The 16,376-nt window shown below is 32.4% G+C and overlaps 1 protein-coding gene across 3 annotated transcripts; it reads left to right on the top strand.

The window, feature by feature from the left end:
• Nucleotides 1-621: 621 nt before the first annotated feature.
• On the top strand, nucleotides 622-9,543 carry LOC103488108 (uncharacterized). Of its 3 annotated transcripts, none has more exons than XR_537379.3 (12): nucleotides 622-839; nucleotides 1,623-1,711; nucleotides 3,634-3,739; nucleotides 4,845-4,943; nucleotides 5,064-5,129; nucleotides 5,793-5,909; nucleotides 6,489-6,563; nucleotides 6,968-7,070; nucleotides 7,480-7,527; nucleotides 8,176-8,297; nucleotides 8,412-8,651; nucleotides 9,259-9,543. XR_537379.3 is itself a non-coding variant. In XM_008446676.3 (11 exons), exons 1-11 carry the CDS (start codon nucleotides 771-773, stop codon nucleotides 8,511-8,513), a joined length of 996 nt encoding a protein of 331 aa, XP_008444898.2. In that variant the 5' UTR covers nucleotides 622-770; the 3' UTR covers nucleotides 8,514-8,941. The 3 variants fall into 3 exon arrangements, 1 of the variants encoding a protein (XP_008444898.2); XR_537380.3 differs by lacking the exon at nucleotides 9,259-9,543 and adding an exon at nucleotides 8,792-8,941; XM_008446676.3 differs by lacking the exon at nucleotides 9,259-9,543 and having other exon boundaries at nucleotides 8,412-8,941.
• The last annotated feature ends 6,833 nt before the right edge of the window (nucleotides 9,544-16,376 follow it).

Below are 16,376 nucleotides of genomic sequence, written 5' to 3'. Positions count from 1 at the left end.
AATCGAATATGTCGACATTTATTGCACTTTTCTAATTGTTGAGATGATTGCGGTATTTTACTTGTCACACCATTAAAGAACATTTTTGTATATTTCGATGATTAGAATATAATCAAGATTGAACTTAAGTATTCTTTGTATTTGCTTGAGTTTTTATACTCATTTTATATTTTTATATATGTATATATATATATATATATATATATATATATATATATATATTTTTGAGTTTTTACATTGTTTTGCTTGTTATTGTACGATGCTAGGATAACTAAAACTATCTCTATAAAAAAATACAAATAAGATTTAATAATCCAACTAAAAATTCAGCTTGTTTTGTGTTGCTAATCAAATTTTAAAAAACAAACGATTATAGAACATCTTCACAGTATGAAGTGCATTATCGTGTTAGGAACATATCATCCATTGCAAAATGGTTCGAGCCTTTAACACAATATTTACTTCAATCGAAACATTCATTTTGTAAGCATTCTGAATGTTTTAAAATTTAACATTACACGTGTTTATGCTTTTCAACTCCAAAAAGAATCATAATCATTGAACTATTAGGAATTTAGGATGTGGTCATGCGTTTGAAAATTGTTAGTATTGAGTTGATGATGGATTGGGCTTAGAGTGAAAGTGAACCTTTGGCCTCCAAATCTCAATTCTCACTGCGTTAGAGAGGAATGGATTTGGGTGGAAGCCGAATGAATGGTCGTTAGCTGTCTCTCCCGCCACATTCTTTCTCCCTGTTTCCTTCGCTTCCCATGGCCTCCTTCTTCCCCTCTCCTCCTCCATTCTTTCGCATTTCTTTTGCTTCATCTTCTCACCCCATGGTACTTCTTATATCTCTCTCGCTATCTATCTTTTGCGTGCTGTTTATCAACGGTTCTGGTAGCTTTTTCATCCTTTGATTCCTTTACTAATTTGGTTATCAAGACTGTCGTATTGTTTTAGCTTTCGCAATGGTGAACGAGTTTTACGTTAACTGGTTTCACACCTGTTGAATGTGCTGAGTATGCATTGATGAACTGAACTGTGTGTTTGTTCTATATCCCTTCCGTATATTTTATTGAGATTTCTGCTCTTGTTTTGATTCTTTTTTATTTTTATTTTTCATTTTTTTCATTTCTTTTTACGTCTGTTAAGCAATTGTGAGTAAACTGGCATGTAAAATGTTGACGTGTTGAGTATAGCTAGACGAACTGGATCGAGCGTTTGTTTTATATCCTGGAAGAATGTTGTGCATAAGTTTCTGCCCGAGTTTAAATTTTTATTTCGTTCTTGTTTGGTTGTCGAGATAGTCGAGTGTTCTAGTTTTCACATTGTTTATACATTTTCGAGTTAACTGGTATGGAGACTGTTGGATGTGCTGTGTATGCATAAGTGACTTGAATTGTCTGTTTTAATATCATATGGTAATTTTTTTTATCGAGGATTTTGCTCCATCCCCTGTACGCAAAATTATGATTGTCTTTTAGATAGTTAACCTTTTATAATCTTTATATTCCCTCCGTGCATATATGTTGGCAGATAATTCAATTAGTAATCATAGGCGTGGTTTCTTTATTTGACATGCGGTGTTATGTTTTTCCCTCTTCCTCTCTCCTTTCACTTAGATGTCAGATTTTCAGAAATGGGACGTAGGAGTTTTCAAGACATGGAATCTTAGAGCATTTCCCTTAAGTCCAGTTAACTCCAGGAGGAGGTAATAAGCCTGCAGCCACAGCTGCAACTGAGATTGAAGCATGTTTGCTAGTATTCTTTAATTTGTAGAATTGATTGATTGTTCTTTCAACAAGTTTTTTTTTTTTTTTTAATTTTTCACCAAAAGTGTCTTTCTTTCTTTATCTTCCTCCCTTGATCCTTCGCATTTATTTGCACTTGGTATATTCATTTGTCTTATTAATCCTATGAACCTTCTGGCTTTTCTCCACGAAGTTGTGAGATAGATAAAAGGCCATAGGTCTATCCATTTATATAGGTAAACTACTACAATGGAAGCAATCACATTGATGTTCCCTGATATTATTTTCCTTCTTTCATTACATTCCAGCTACGATTGCCAAAAAAATTAGACATATCGAATGAGTGCTTTCCTTTGGTTTGGACTAAACAATGAAGGTGCAAACAAACTTAATCAAGCAGAAGAATGATTCTCTTCCTATTAATTGAGCAACTGTATGGAGATGGAACAAGGTGGAACCAAGAATTGGAATAAAGAACAAGGTTTATGGAGAAGTGTTATCACTGGCAAGTACAAGGTGGAACCAAGAATTGGAATAAAGAACTGATATATGTAAAATTGTCAGAAGCTCTTGGAAACCTAAACTTTTTATGTTAGTTTGGTAAGAAACTTGACATGTCTATAAGGCAATAGAGATCAAATTATAATTTAAGGAAGATGCTTATGAATAAAGTATAAGAAATCTCCTCCCTAGGTTGTGTGTAAAAACAAAGAGCTTAATGGAGAATTTCGTATGGGAAGGAATCATGGATCTCACTTGTTTAAGTGTGAATAGATTTGATGTCTGTGGAGGTTCGAGGTTTAGACATGGGTAACTTGAGATTAGTAATGAAACATTGTTGGTTAAATAGTTATGGTGTTCTACCAGGAACTGTGTGCTTTGTGCTATAGGATCATAGTTAGTATAGTCCGCAGCCCTTTGAGTGGCTTTCAAGTGGTAGGTTGAAGGGTTGAAGTAAAAACCTATAGATTACTATTGCTATTAGTTTCCCCTTATTCTCCTAGTTCATTAACTGTTCAGTCAAGAATGGGTCTGATAATTACTTTTCGGAGGATTGATGGGTGGGAGACAAGCCTCTTTGGGGATTGTTTCCACAAGTTTATCAATTTGAAGTTTTGAACTAGAAGACATGTTGCATTTCTGGTCTGTTTTTGTTTTCATCTGATATGTGTACTCTCTCTCCTTGGGCTTCCGTTGCTCCTCACGAACTTAGAGTTTCTAGTGGTGCTTGGCCTTCTTTTTGTCATCTCTGATCAGATGGTCCATTCACAGTGAAGAGATATTTGTGATTTAGTTATTGATGAAGGATTCTATCATTGGTCAATCTTCGATTTTTTTACTCCCCTTCTCCCTATCAGGTGGCCTCAATTTTCTTCTCTTTCTAGAGGGTTAAAATTCCTAAGAAAGTGAAGTTTTTTGTCTGGTAAGTTTTGATGGGAGAGTACATATCCAACAAAATTAACATTCTTCTTTGTTGCTGCGGCCTCTTCTAATGAAATCATTGAAATGTTTGTTTGTTATCAGGAGGTAAAAAATTATAAACTTTGTCCTTTGTAGTAACTTGACTGACATTAATATGGAGGCAGGAAGGTATGAAGTTATTATTTTCCTTGAAGGTTCATTAGAATGCCAAAAAAGTAAGTTGGGAGCTCTTAGTTGTAAACTGGGGATAAATTGGTTGGCATTGGACATCTCATTTTTTGTTTAGCTGCTTTAACGTTTGAGTTGTAAGGTTGATAGACTTTCCTGTTATTAATAATATCACGTAAATAAATGTACGAAACAAATTGTTTATGTTAAAGTTAAAGTTTATCGATTTCCATTCTTGCCTCTAAGTAATGGAACCATTGGAAGTAAATTTGCACGTTTGGCTCTAATACAGGAGAACTTTAATATATGCAGTCAATCAAGATGCTGAGGACGCATTCAAGAAGACTGTAGAAGTAGATAGACTGATAGATACCCTGAGGAATGCAAGTTCAATAGAGGTAAGTGTAATCCTTTTCCACGAATTGGACCATGTTTATATTGCACTATCTATTATAATTTGTTGACCCTTTTGTACGGATTTCCATGTGCAAGTTGCAATCGGATTATTGTATCGGTAATATTTTGGAAGATTATGCTTTTGTTTGGTCATTAGCCTGCTCTGATAATATGGTCAAAATCTTGGGATCTCTTTTGGTGTTATCCATTTTATGGTAAAAAGGAGACTGTTTGGTTGGTCATATTATGTGTTTTTTCTTCTAGACATCGTGGGGCGAACTTACGTAATAAGGAGATTCCTCTACTTGTTTTGATAGTTCTATGGATTTAGTTCTATCTACGGGGTTGGTATTGGTGCAAACTAAGCACCCTTTTAAGAATTTTAATCTTTTTTATTTAGTTTTCAATTGGAAATCCTTTTTGTAATCACCTATTAGTGTTCGGGGTCTCTCCTTGCTTCATTCTTTTGATGAAATACTTCTTCTCTAAAAAATTTCATTATCTTTCAAACTTATTCCATTTTGGCTGTGTAGTTTTTAAAATATCTAGTTTATTCCTCTGAGTTTTAACAGTATTTATTTTAATCCTTACTATCATTCTACTATCTAATCCTCGTTCACCTAATACTGCCTCAACCAACTGATGTGGTTCTCACACATGCTCGTCTTAAAATTTTAATAGACGTATGCAAAGATTCGTTATTCATTTAAACAGTTGACGGTGAAGTAACAACTAGAACCAAAATAGTTATTTTTAACTCCAGATTAAAATAAACTTTTAAAAGCATATGGACAAAATCGAACAAACATGAAGTAATTAGTAAATACCAAACTGAAAATTTGGAAGTGTAGGGACCAAAAATGGAATAACCCGAAAATGGATTTAAGCCAGTTCTTAAATGAAATTGTTGTTGATATGAGGCCTTCTAATTAATGGTGTCTTTCACTTTGAAGTTCTAAATTGTTTTCAACTTTCCCCCTTATTTCATTTATCGATGAAATGCTTTTTATGTATATAAAAAAGTTCATTTTAAACTTTCACCGTTTCTTTTCCACTGTACAAGGATTTAATACTAACTATGTACTCTGTTCATGTATGTGTAAACAGCTTCAGAAACTTGTCCTTCAAAATGTCCTAGCTTTCAATGAGAATTTCTGGATTCGACTAGCAGCAAGAACAGATACCTGCAAATCAGAGGACGATAAAGCATGGTTTCAGTTTTGACTTAATTTTTTTCATCTTAGTATTAGACATTGTTTTCTTGTCTGAACTCTTGTCCATGCTTTTATAAGCATTCTTATGCTCATACTATATTTTCTTTTTCAGAAAGATTACGAGGAATTGGCTGCCTCAGTAATGAGTATAGTGGATCACCTTGTCCATAAAACTAAGGTACATAGAATATATATTTTTGGGTTAAAATACCACTGCGGTCCCTATACTTCGAAGTTTTTATTCAAATTTAGTCCATGTACTTTCAATAGCGATAAATTTAGTCTCCAATGCTAGTTTATGGTTAATTTTTTAATAAGCATTTTGTTATCTATTTGCATTTTTACGATAAATTTTAAAAACATATTCATATATTGTATTTTCCTTTTATGAAAATTATTGTTATTATTTAACCAAATCCGGTAAAAGATAACTTAGAGGAATTCAACTTAAGATTTATGGAAAGTTTGGGGGACTAAAATTGGATATTTGAAATTACAAAGACTAAAATGTGATAAACTTCCGAGTATAGGGACTAAAATTGATATTGATAATCATATAAAATGAAAGATACTTTTGCCATTTTCACCAAGCTCAAACTTCCTTCAAGCACACGTTGGAATAAGAGGTAAAAATTGATTGGTAGCATATTCTATTTAACGGGTAATTTTCGCACCAACTATAAATCCCATACTACCTCCATAAACTGAAAATCCACAGTTCCTACGGAAGTACTGTCCCTCTCTCTCTCTCTCTCATACACACCCACATACACATTGAAGAATAGTATCAGGTTGCTCGAGTCATGATGTTTATTATTTTCTTGTAATGTAAATTGTACAGGAAAAAATAGAATCATCTACTGATATTCTTAAAGAGATTCTAAAACCTGTAGTGGACGATGTGGAAGAGATAGCTTGGCCACCCAGGGATCCTGGGGCACTGAAGCTAATGGAAAAGGTATATCTTATATTTTGCATGCCGTGTCCTTGTATTGTGACCTCGATTGAGCTTGTATATACTTGTTAAGTAAGGAATTGGGATTGTTTGCTACCATTCTCTCTGGCTTGAGTCAGAATAAACAATGCTTCTAGTATTTACTTTTAGGATTCTTTTCAGTTTCTTCCACTTGAGATTTAGCTGTCGTTAAGTGAGCTGTTAAATCATGTCCTTATGGAATATTATTTAGTCTTGATTGTTGAATGGAATTAGAAAAGAAGAGGGGGAAGAGGCCGCGGATCAAAGGAGTTACAAAAGACATCTCCCAAAAGAGAATCAAAACTATAAGAATTGAAATGGTTAGACAATTTACACCAAGAAATAGCAATATTAAACACATGGTCTAAGAAAACCTCAAAATGTTGGCCTTTGTTGTTGAAGAGTTGATTCGTTCAAACCAAATCAGCCATGAAAAAGCTCTAACGAGCTGCTTCTAGAGAAGACCTTTTCTACAAAATTGTCTCTTATCTAAAAAAATTAGTCTCGATTGTTATGATATTTAGTTTCATCGAGCTTTCTTAGAAGGTGTTTGATGATTAGGAAATAATCCATCGGGAGCAAGAAGGGCAATTAGATGAAGGCTTTCTCGCAGAAGTTAGTGCTCAACTACGCCAAGTAAGTTTTGTACGATCTTCTTATTTTCATCCTCATGAAAATTATAGATGAAGATTAAACCTGCATGGCTTAATTGATTAAGGCATATAATATTAATCAAGAGGTCAAAGGTCTAAATCCCCACCCCATATCATTGAACTCAAGAAAGTATACTCTGGTACTAATTTATTTATTCAATTTAAGATTTGCTACCATCATACATGCACAAGAACATTGGTCTAATTGCTTCTATCTAAAAATATTAATAAGATATATAGATGAGATTGCATCCTATGTCCGTTTGCTTCTATTAGTGCTCATTAGTCCATGCGAAAGACTGGTGATACATATAATTTGAGGCCGCATGCAACTAGTGATGGAGTTTAATAGTGCCTAGAACGGCTAATCTTGTTTAATTGGTTCAGGCCAAAGAAGATGGAGACAAGCCAGGGTTAGAGGCTATGTTACAGAAGGTTTTGCAACTCTATGCATCCAGAGTTCTTTCTAAGAGAAGTTATGCAAAGAAAGGTAACAATTTTGCAACTGTTGACCATTTGTTCAGTACGAACGAGAATGTATAGCTTAGTCGCCTATAATGTGGGAAGAAATACTTCAGAAAAGAAAACAGTTGAGTTTATTGAAGGGTAATCAGTAATTACAGTACCAAATTTCAGCCGTCTGGGTATGTAATAGAAACCCATGGATTCAACCAACCGGTTGGTGGCTAACCTTCCAGTTTTAAACCTCTCACTAAAATACTTGTAAATGTCCCAGAGGCTTAATGTCCTAAGATCATGTTCTAATAAATAATAATTTAATTTAACACTCGGTGCCTATTGATTCTTGTGAGTGCTAAGTACCACTGCTAGTAAATAGTCTACCTGCATTATTTATATATTTTGCTTTGGTATTGAAATAATCCGTTTTCTATTTGCAGGAGAGGAAGTCTTGAAAGCTGAACTGTTCTTAGAAACCGTGATCAGAGGTAAGTGGCTTATATTCATCTCGTCTATATAGTTTTTCTCCCATTAACCTTTCGGATATATATTCCAACCCTCGCATTCATGCATAACGAATATTGAACGTTATTCATAAAAAAAAAAAGCGATGTTGAACTCTATGTTCCAACAAGTCATCTCGCTGTTTGGTATATGGTTGATTCGTCAATTATTCTTAGACTCAACGTGGTGGTAGGAAATTTAAATCTCCAACCTTCCATCATCTCTAATAAACCCACCTAACCAAAATAGAAATGTGTAGGACTCCTGGTTAGAGATATGTTAGGATAATTAGTGGTTATTAGAAGAGGTATATCAGTTTCCTTGGAACTCGAGGACATAATTGTACAACCTAGAGAATAGATCTTGTTCAAGTAATATCGTAGAAGGAGCATATTTGTAAATAGGTAGTAAGTTTGTTTGAGCTTTTAGCTATAAATAGAGGGAGTGGGGCCGAGAGGATGGGTGGAGAATTTTGAGGGATTTCCGAATTTGGGAGAGAGTAGCCCTCTCAAAAGGTAGGTTATCTTGTTACTTTTATTATATTAGTACAACATATTTCCATATATGTCCGTATACGAGTGTTCTTGAATTTTTCTCGTTAGGGGGTATCCTAACAAAATGATTGCTTGCAGCTCCTGAAGAAGAGTGGAACAAGCTGTTGATTAATGGATTGACTATCGGAAAAGGCGATGTCTCACCAGATGAACTAGATGATGTCATTAAAAAACGAATTGAGCGGACTCTAATACGAACAGTAAGACAGATACCGGTCTTCTGTTATGTGTTGTTTCCTCGTCACTTTTACTCTTTTTCAACAATCTTGTTCATGTTTTCACACCATTCTTCTTTCTTTCCGTCAATGTTTCAGGAGGGAGGATCTTACCAACAGCGCGTGCTCACCGAGTATCTAAAAGGAATCCAATCAAGATCAGAGGAGATAACCCAGTTAGTCCAAGGCAAGACGCAGTAGCTCGGGTTGGATGCTGTTGTAATGAATTGACGTAAAGTTTACTGGCAATGTGGAAGCAAATATGAGGAGTTTCCAACTATAAAACACTCTGTGATTGAACAAGAAAAATGATTCATGCCATGTTGCAGTACTCAAAAGGTACGAGCAGTAATATAGCATCATATGTTTTACTCATTCTCATTTTGTCTTATCAATTTTTTATTTTTGTTGTAGTTAAATGTTCTATGGATGATATTCAAAAACTAACTCTCGACTGTTTTTCCATATTATTAATTTAGGGATCAACCTTGCCCCTCCTACTGCCAATCTGCATATTATGTTTCTCTAACTTACTTGTGTAGAATAAATATAATAATTATCTAACATCATGACTTTTGGTCATTAATTATTTTATATTTATAATTATGTGTTTTAAATTTGATGATGAATTGTTGATCTGATTAAAATAACCTTTGACTCAAAAGTCATGAGTTTAAATCCTCTTTTGCATCTTGAAAATAAAAAAAGAAAGTTGAGATCCCCATTTGATAGCCGACAAAAATTTAAGAATAATTACAATGAGCAACATTTTTTTTAAGTGTATAACAACATTTTTAGGAATTGCAAATATATCAAAATCTATTCATAATACTCTATTTAGATAGATTTTAAGAGTTGATCTAAATTTTGTCATATTTGTAAATTCTTTTGTATTGTGTTATATGTTTCAATATTTTCATAAAAATGTTTTTTTTTGAGAAAACAGGTGTCAAAATATCAATTGCATCAGTTACCAAAGCTCTCATGTCAAAGAAAATTGTCTTATCCAACATTGGAAAGTTTCTCACCTGGATTCAACTACATATCCATCTATCCATCCATCCAGTTTCAACCTTCAAAGCCATTCAAAAAGCTCATTTGGCTATTTCTGAACTGCATTTTGAATCCATTTGAGAATTCTTTTGTCAATTAAATTCGAACCATGAATCAACCAACCCATCTTTTCTTACTACATTACATACATTATTCTCATACCAAAATTGTCAATCAATGTCCTTTCCCCCCATAACTATTACAATCCCCAACTCTGCATTAACTAGATTTATTCTCTAATAATTGGGATGAACTGACATTATTTCATATATTGGGCCTTAGAATCCTAAAATCCTTGACACTAGGGAACACCAAACTACTTCCAAGTCCCCTACTTTTCCTAAGTTTAAAAGCTTATTCTCCACTAGTTTGGAAACTTATGATCCTTTTAACATTCAAGAGCTTTTGAGGTATTGAGTTAATTATTAGAGTGTGTAAGATGAAATAGTAATGTTGTAGTCAATGGTAGTTTATAAAAGTTGAAAAGTTTAGAATTATTATAATTGAAATCCAATTATGGGACTACAAGTCTAAAGTTGGGAGTCCAAATACTTCGACTTGTTAAGCATAAAATTGAAAATTTAAGTATCTTTTATAATTTTTGTTAGTTTATAAATCTATTAGATACTTTTTTTTTAACATGAAACAAGCAAACGACCATTAAGCATCATTATCCTAAAACCCCATCTTTGACTCAAGAAAGCCAAGAGGGGGATTTGAGGATCAAGAGGAAGATGTAGAAACAAGCAAGCAATCAGGTTGTGAGCAATTCTAGTACAACTTCTAGATACATACAACCTTTGTTCTAGCCAATAAGAGAAAAGTGCTTTGGCCACCAAAGATCCCCTTCTTCACCTCTGCCATTACTATACAACTTTAAATGACTAAATACATACAAGAAAAAACTTGGTGTTCTTTTGGATCCATCTATCTTGATACATCTCAAGTGTAGTTGAATCGAGTGACATTCTTTCTAAATACGACTTGTTCCAACTATTTTTTTTACGTGGTAGATGCAGAATACTATACTCAATCGTTGCTCATGTAATCCCATCTATTTAAAAATATTGTTCATCAGATTCTTTCCTTTCTTTTCTTTATCGATTTTATGATATTTTGCACTTTTGGATATTTTTTCCCTTTGACCAATGAAATGATTGTGAAAGGATAACAATCATGGATAATGATGAAACCTAGAGTCTAACTAATTAGCCTATACATAACTTTCTTTGCTCCTTTAAAATTACCCACAATGGTAATTTGGTTTCTAAATCCACAGTAATTAAACACTGTACTTTACTTTTACTTTCTTTTTTAAAAAAATTAAAATAAAAAAGTGTATTTTACTTAAAAAGTTTTTTATATTGGTATTATTATTATTATTTGATAAATACTGGTAAATTAATGTTATCATTATTATAATTTTTCGTTGAAAATGTTTTTAAATTTTCAAATATATATAAAATGATAACATTATGTTTTTTTTTTTTCTTTCAAATTATTTAGTATTAATAATTCGTATCTGATTGATGATGGGACTCCAACTAAATTTCTTTTTGATTATTAACACATAGGATGAAAAATTAAAGTATTAGTCATAAATTTGTGGATGTAAAAAATACTCATATAATTAAATTGAAAAACAATGATAGGTTACAAATTTTATATAATAGGTTATAATTTTCATATAACTCTCACATTCAATTCCATATTGTAATATCCATTCCATTGAATTCCATATTGTAATATCCATCCCATTGAATTCCATAATGTAATCTATATCATAATACGTCCTATAAATAGAGGAGTGTGGTGCCTTTGTAAAACACACCACAATTGAGTTCAATTGTCTTCTCGTCTTCCTCTCTTCTCTATTCTTCTCTTTGTTTGTTTCATTATTCTTTATTTCATAACACGTTATCAGCACAACACTCTACAATTTTATTATTTGCAAAAGGTAAGTTATAATATTAGTTTGTTTTTATGGTATTTGTGAATATTGCATGAAACAATTCATGTATACATCATGCATAGCTTAAATGTTTGAGAATATAATATTTTATACTTATTGCATGTTGTAATTTTACATATTACGTTTACATGGTTATTGTTTGTTAAAAAAATATTTTTAGTTCATGATAAGATTATGATTTTTAGTTCATCTTTAATTTCTTTATGATTTATGTGATTGTTTATTTTTTGTTCTTATATCAATTATTTTAAGATCTATGTATAGTTTATGAGTTTTTTATAATTTGTGTTTATAATTTAGTTGTTTACTTTCTATTAGTATAAGTTTTGTAATTGTTTTTATAATCTAAATGCTTTTATCAATTTACTTAAGTATGTTGTAAAATTAATATTTTTGGTGTGTATTGTTATTAATTTTCCATAATATGTATATGTAATTTTTATTTGTAATTTTAATTATTGTACATTAACATGCATGTTTTGAATTATTATATATGGGTTCTATTGATTTTTGTATCATGTGCATGATACGATATTTATCTAAGTTGTCTTAGAATGCATGTTTGACATGTTTATTAAATTTCTAATATAAGTTAGTTTATTTGTTCTTTGTTATAGTTTTACCATGTCAAGTCTTACCAAATTAGAATTTCTAGCTCTTCATATCAACAGTGATAATTATTTATCATGGGTGCTTGAAGCTGAAATTCATTTGGATGCCATGAATCTTGGAGAAACAATTAAAGAAGGGAACAAGACTTCAAGTCAAGAAAAGGCGAAAGCCATGATTTTTCTTCGACATCATCTTCATGAGGCACTAAAGATTGAATATCTTACGATAAAAGATTCCTGTGAACTATGGCAAAGTTTAAAAGAAAGGTATGATCATAAAAAAATGTGATTCTTCCTAAAACTCGATATGATTGGATGCACTTAAGGTTGCAAGATTTTAAATCAGTAAGTGATTATAATTCCGCATTATTTAAAATTTGTTCAGAATTATTGTTATGCGGAGAAAAAGTTACTGATGAAGATATGTTAGAGAAAACCTTTTTAACATTTCATGTCTCGAATATGCTCCTGCAGCAGCAATATCGAGAAAGAGATTTTAAAAATTATTCCGTACTCATATCATGTCTTCTTGTGGCTGAACAAAATAATGAGTTATTAATGAAAAACCATGAATCTCGACCAACTGGAGCAACACCGTTCCCTGAAGCGAATGTTGTATTTTTAAATAATATTAATGGTCGAGGTCGTGGCCGAGGTCGTGACCGTGGTAGAGGAAGAAGTAATTATAATTTACGTGGTAATAATCATTTAGATTTCAAGAAAACCACAAATGATGATCATAGAAGAAAGACTCCACACAATAAGAAAATTAAAAGTGGTGAAAATCAATGCTTCCGTTGTGGTATGAATGGTCATTGGACTCGTACTTGTCGTACATCCAAGCACTTAGTCGACCTCTATCAAGCCTCATTGAAGGAAAAAAGGGAAGAATGTGAAAGTAAACTTTGCCTATCAAGATGATGTATTTGACCTTCCAACATGACCCATTTGGATGTGACAGACTTCTTTGAGTCTCCTGAAGAGAAAAATGATGTTAATGAAGGAGTAGCAAATACTTCCTTTAATTATGATAATGTCCAAAACTAATATTTGCATTATGTTTTATCTATTTAACATTTACCAGTTTATTTACATTATTTACATTTCAAGGTTAGTTTTTTTTTCCTTTTTTTTTACCAAGAGACTTTTTTTTAATGAAGAGTTATGGACATTTCTCATATTTTGGCTGACTCAAAGATGAATAATGAAGACTTATGTTTGGCAGATAGTGCAACTACGTACACAATACTTAAAAGTAAAAAATATTTTTCTACATTGACAATGCTTGAAGCAAATGTCAATACAATATCAAGTTCTACAAACTTGATTGAAGGTTTTGGTAGAGCAAACTTTATTTTGTCTAGAGGAACAAAATTCACAATTAGTAATGTTTTGTTCTTTAGAAAGTAAAAAAGAAACTTATCGAGTTTCAAAGATATATGTCAAAATGGTTATCATGTTGAAACTAACAATAAAAATAATATAGAATATCTTTATATTACATTTATTGTTTCACATGAAAAGCGTATATTGGAAACATTGCCTGCCTTTTCTTCTGGACTATATTATACTCATATACGAGTAATTGAAACATATGCCACAATGAACCCGAAGTTCATGAATTTAAATATGTTTACTGTTTGGCATGATCGATTGGGTCATCCTGGGTCAATAATGATGAGAAGAATTATTGAAAATTTTCACGGACATCCACTAAAGAACCAGAAGATTCTTCAATCCAATGAATTATCATGTATTTCTTGCTCTCAAGGAAAATTAATTATTAGGTCATCACCAGTCAAAGTGGGAGTTGAGTCACCTACATTTTTAGAACGAATTCATGGTGACATATGTGGACCAATCAATCCACCAAGTGGACCATTTAGATATTTCATGGTTTTAATTGACGCATCAAGTAGATGGTCACATGTGTGTTTATTATCAAATCGAAACTTTGCATTTACATGATTACTTGCTCAAATAATCAAATTAAGAGCACAATTTCCAGATTATACAATAAAAAAACATTCGACTTGATAATGCTGGTGAATTTACATCCTAAGCATTTAATAATTATTGCATGTCAATTGGGATAAATATTGAACATTCTGTAGCTCATGTTCATACACAAAATGGTTTGGTAGAATCATTTATCAAGCGTTTACAATTGATTGCCAGACCATTACTTATGAGAGCAAAACTTTCATTACCTATATGAGGTCATGCTATTTTGCATGCAACGTCTCTTATACGCATAAGACCGACATCTTATCATAAGTATTCCCCAACAAAATTAGCTTATGGCCAGGAACCAAATATTTCTCATTTGCGAATTTTTGGTTGTGCATTATATGTTCCAATTTCTCCACCACAACGTACTAAAATGGGACCTCAAAGGAGGTTAGGAATATATGTCGGATTTGAATCCCCATCAATTATTAGATATCTTGAACCCCTAACGGGTGATGTATTTACTGCACGATTCGTTGATTGTCATTTTAATGAGACAAATTTTCCAACATTAGGGGGAGGAATTAAGAAGTTGGAAAATGAAATTGCCTAGAATGTATCGTTATTGTCTCATTTAGATCCTCGTACAAAGCAATGTGAATTAGAAGTTCAAAAGATAATTCATTTACAAAGTATAGCAAACCAAATGCCAGATGCATTTACAGATACTAAGAAAGTGACCAAGTCATATACTCCAGCTGCAAATGCTTCATCTAGAATTGAAATCCCAACTCAGTAAGTTAATACAATTAATGAATCAGCGTTGGGCCAAAAGGGTGGTAGACCGATGGGTTCAAAGGATAAAAATCCTCGAAAAAGAAAAGTGACCAATAGTCGAAATGACTTAATTAACAATAGAAACATTCAAGAAAAAGTCATGGACACGAGAATGTAGAAGAGACTCAAGTATATGAAGATAACAATGAGATCTCGATAAATTATACCATGACAGGAAAAAGGTGGAATAGAATTAATGTAGTTGTGGACAATATTTTTGTATATAATGTTGCACATAATATATATCATTCATGAAAATGAGGATTATGAACTTAAATCTGTTGACGAATGTCTAAATAGAAAGGATTGGCCCAAGTGGAAAGAAGCCATCCATGCAGAACTAAACTCACTCACGAAACGTGAAGTTTTTGGACCTGTAGTTCATACACCTAAAGATGTAAAACCTGTGGGATTTAAATGGGTGTTTGTGCGTAAACAAAATAAAAATAATGAGGTCACTAGATATAAAGCACGACTTGTTGCACAAGGATTTTCTCAAAGATTAGACATCGATTATGAGGAAACATATTCTCCTGTGGTGGATGCTATTACATTAAGATATTTAATTAGTCTGACTGTATGTGAAAATCTTGATATGCATCTTATGGATGTAGTTATAATATACTTGTATGGATCTTTGGAAAATGAAATCTATATGAAAATCCCTGAAGGATTTAAGATACATGAATCATATAATTCAAACTCTAGAGAATTATGTTCAATCAAATTACAAAGATCATTATATGGATTGAAACAATCAGGACGAATGTGGTACAATCGCTTAAGTGAATATTTATTGAAAGAAGGTTATCAAAATAATCCAATTTGTCCATGTGTTTTTATTAAGAAATCACAGTCAGGATTTGCGATTATAGCTGTATATGTTGATGATTTAAATATAACTGGAACTCCTGAAGAGTTTTCAAAGGCAATAGAATATCTCAAAAAGGAATTTGAAATGAAAGATCTTGGTAAGACAAAATTTTGCCTTGGCTTACAAATCGAGCATTTAGCCGATGAAATTTTTATTCATCAATCGACATATACAGAAAAGATTTTAAAAAGATTCTACATGGACAAAGCACACCCATTGAACATTCCAATGGTGGTTCGATCACTAGATGTAAAAAATGATATCTTTCGATCTTGGGAAGACAATGAAGAATTACTTGGTCCTGAAGTACCGTACCTTAGTGCAATAGGTGCACTAATGTATCTTGCTAATAACACAAGACCAGATATAACATTTTCAGTAAATTTGTTAGCAAGATATAGTTTTTCTCCAACAAAAAGACATTGGAATGAAGTTAAGCATGTACTTCGTTATCTTCGAGGGACAATTGATATAGGTTTGTTTTATTCAAATAAATCAAACTTTGATCTAGTTGGTTATGCGGATGCTGAATATTTATCTGATCCACACAAAGCAAGATCTCAAACATGTTATCTATTTACATGTGGAGGAACTATTATATCTTGGCGGTTTGTAAAGCAAACCATGACGACCACTTCATCGAATCATGCAGAAATTTTTGCAATTCATGAAGCTAGTAGAGAATGTGTATGGTTGAGGTCAATGACTCATCATATTCGAGAAACATGTGGTTTGTCTTTTAGTAAAAATTTACCAACAATATTATT

The sequence above is a fragment of the Cucumis melo genome, chromosome 12 (assembly GCF_025177605.1).
Source record: "Cucumis melo cultivar AY chromosome 12, USDA_Cmelo_AY_1.0, whole genome shotgun sequence".
NCBI classification, from domain to species: domain Eukaryota; kingdom Viridiplantae; phylum Streptophyta; class Magnoliopsida; order Cucurbitales; family Cucurbitaceae; genus Cucumis; species Cucumis melo.
The sequence above is the reverse complement of the archived record's forward strand: the minus strand, read 5'-3'. Positions and strand labels throughout refer to the sequence as shown.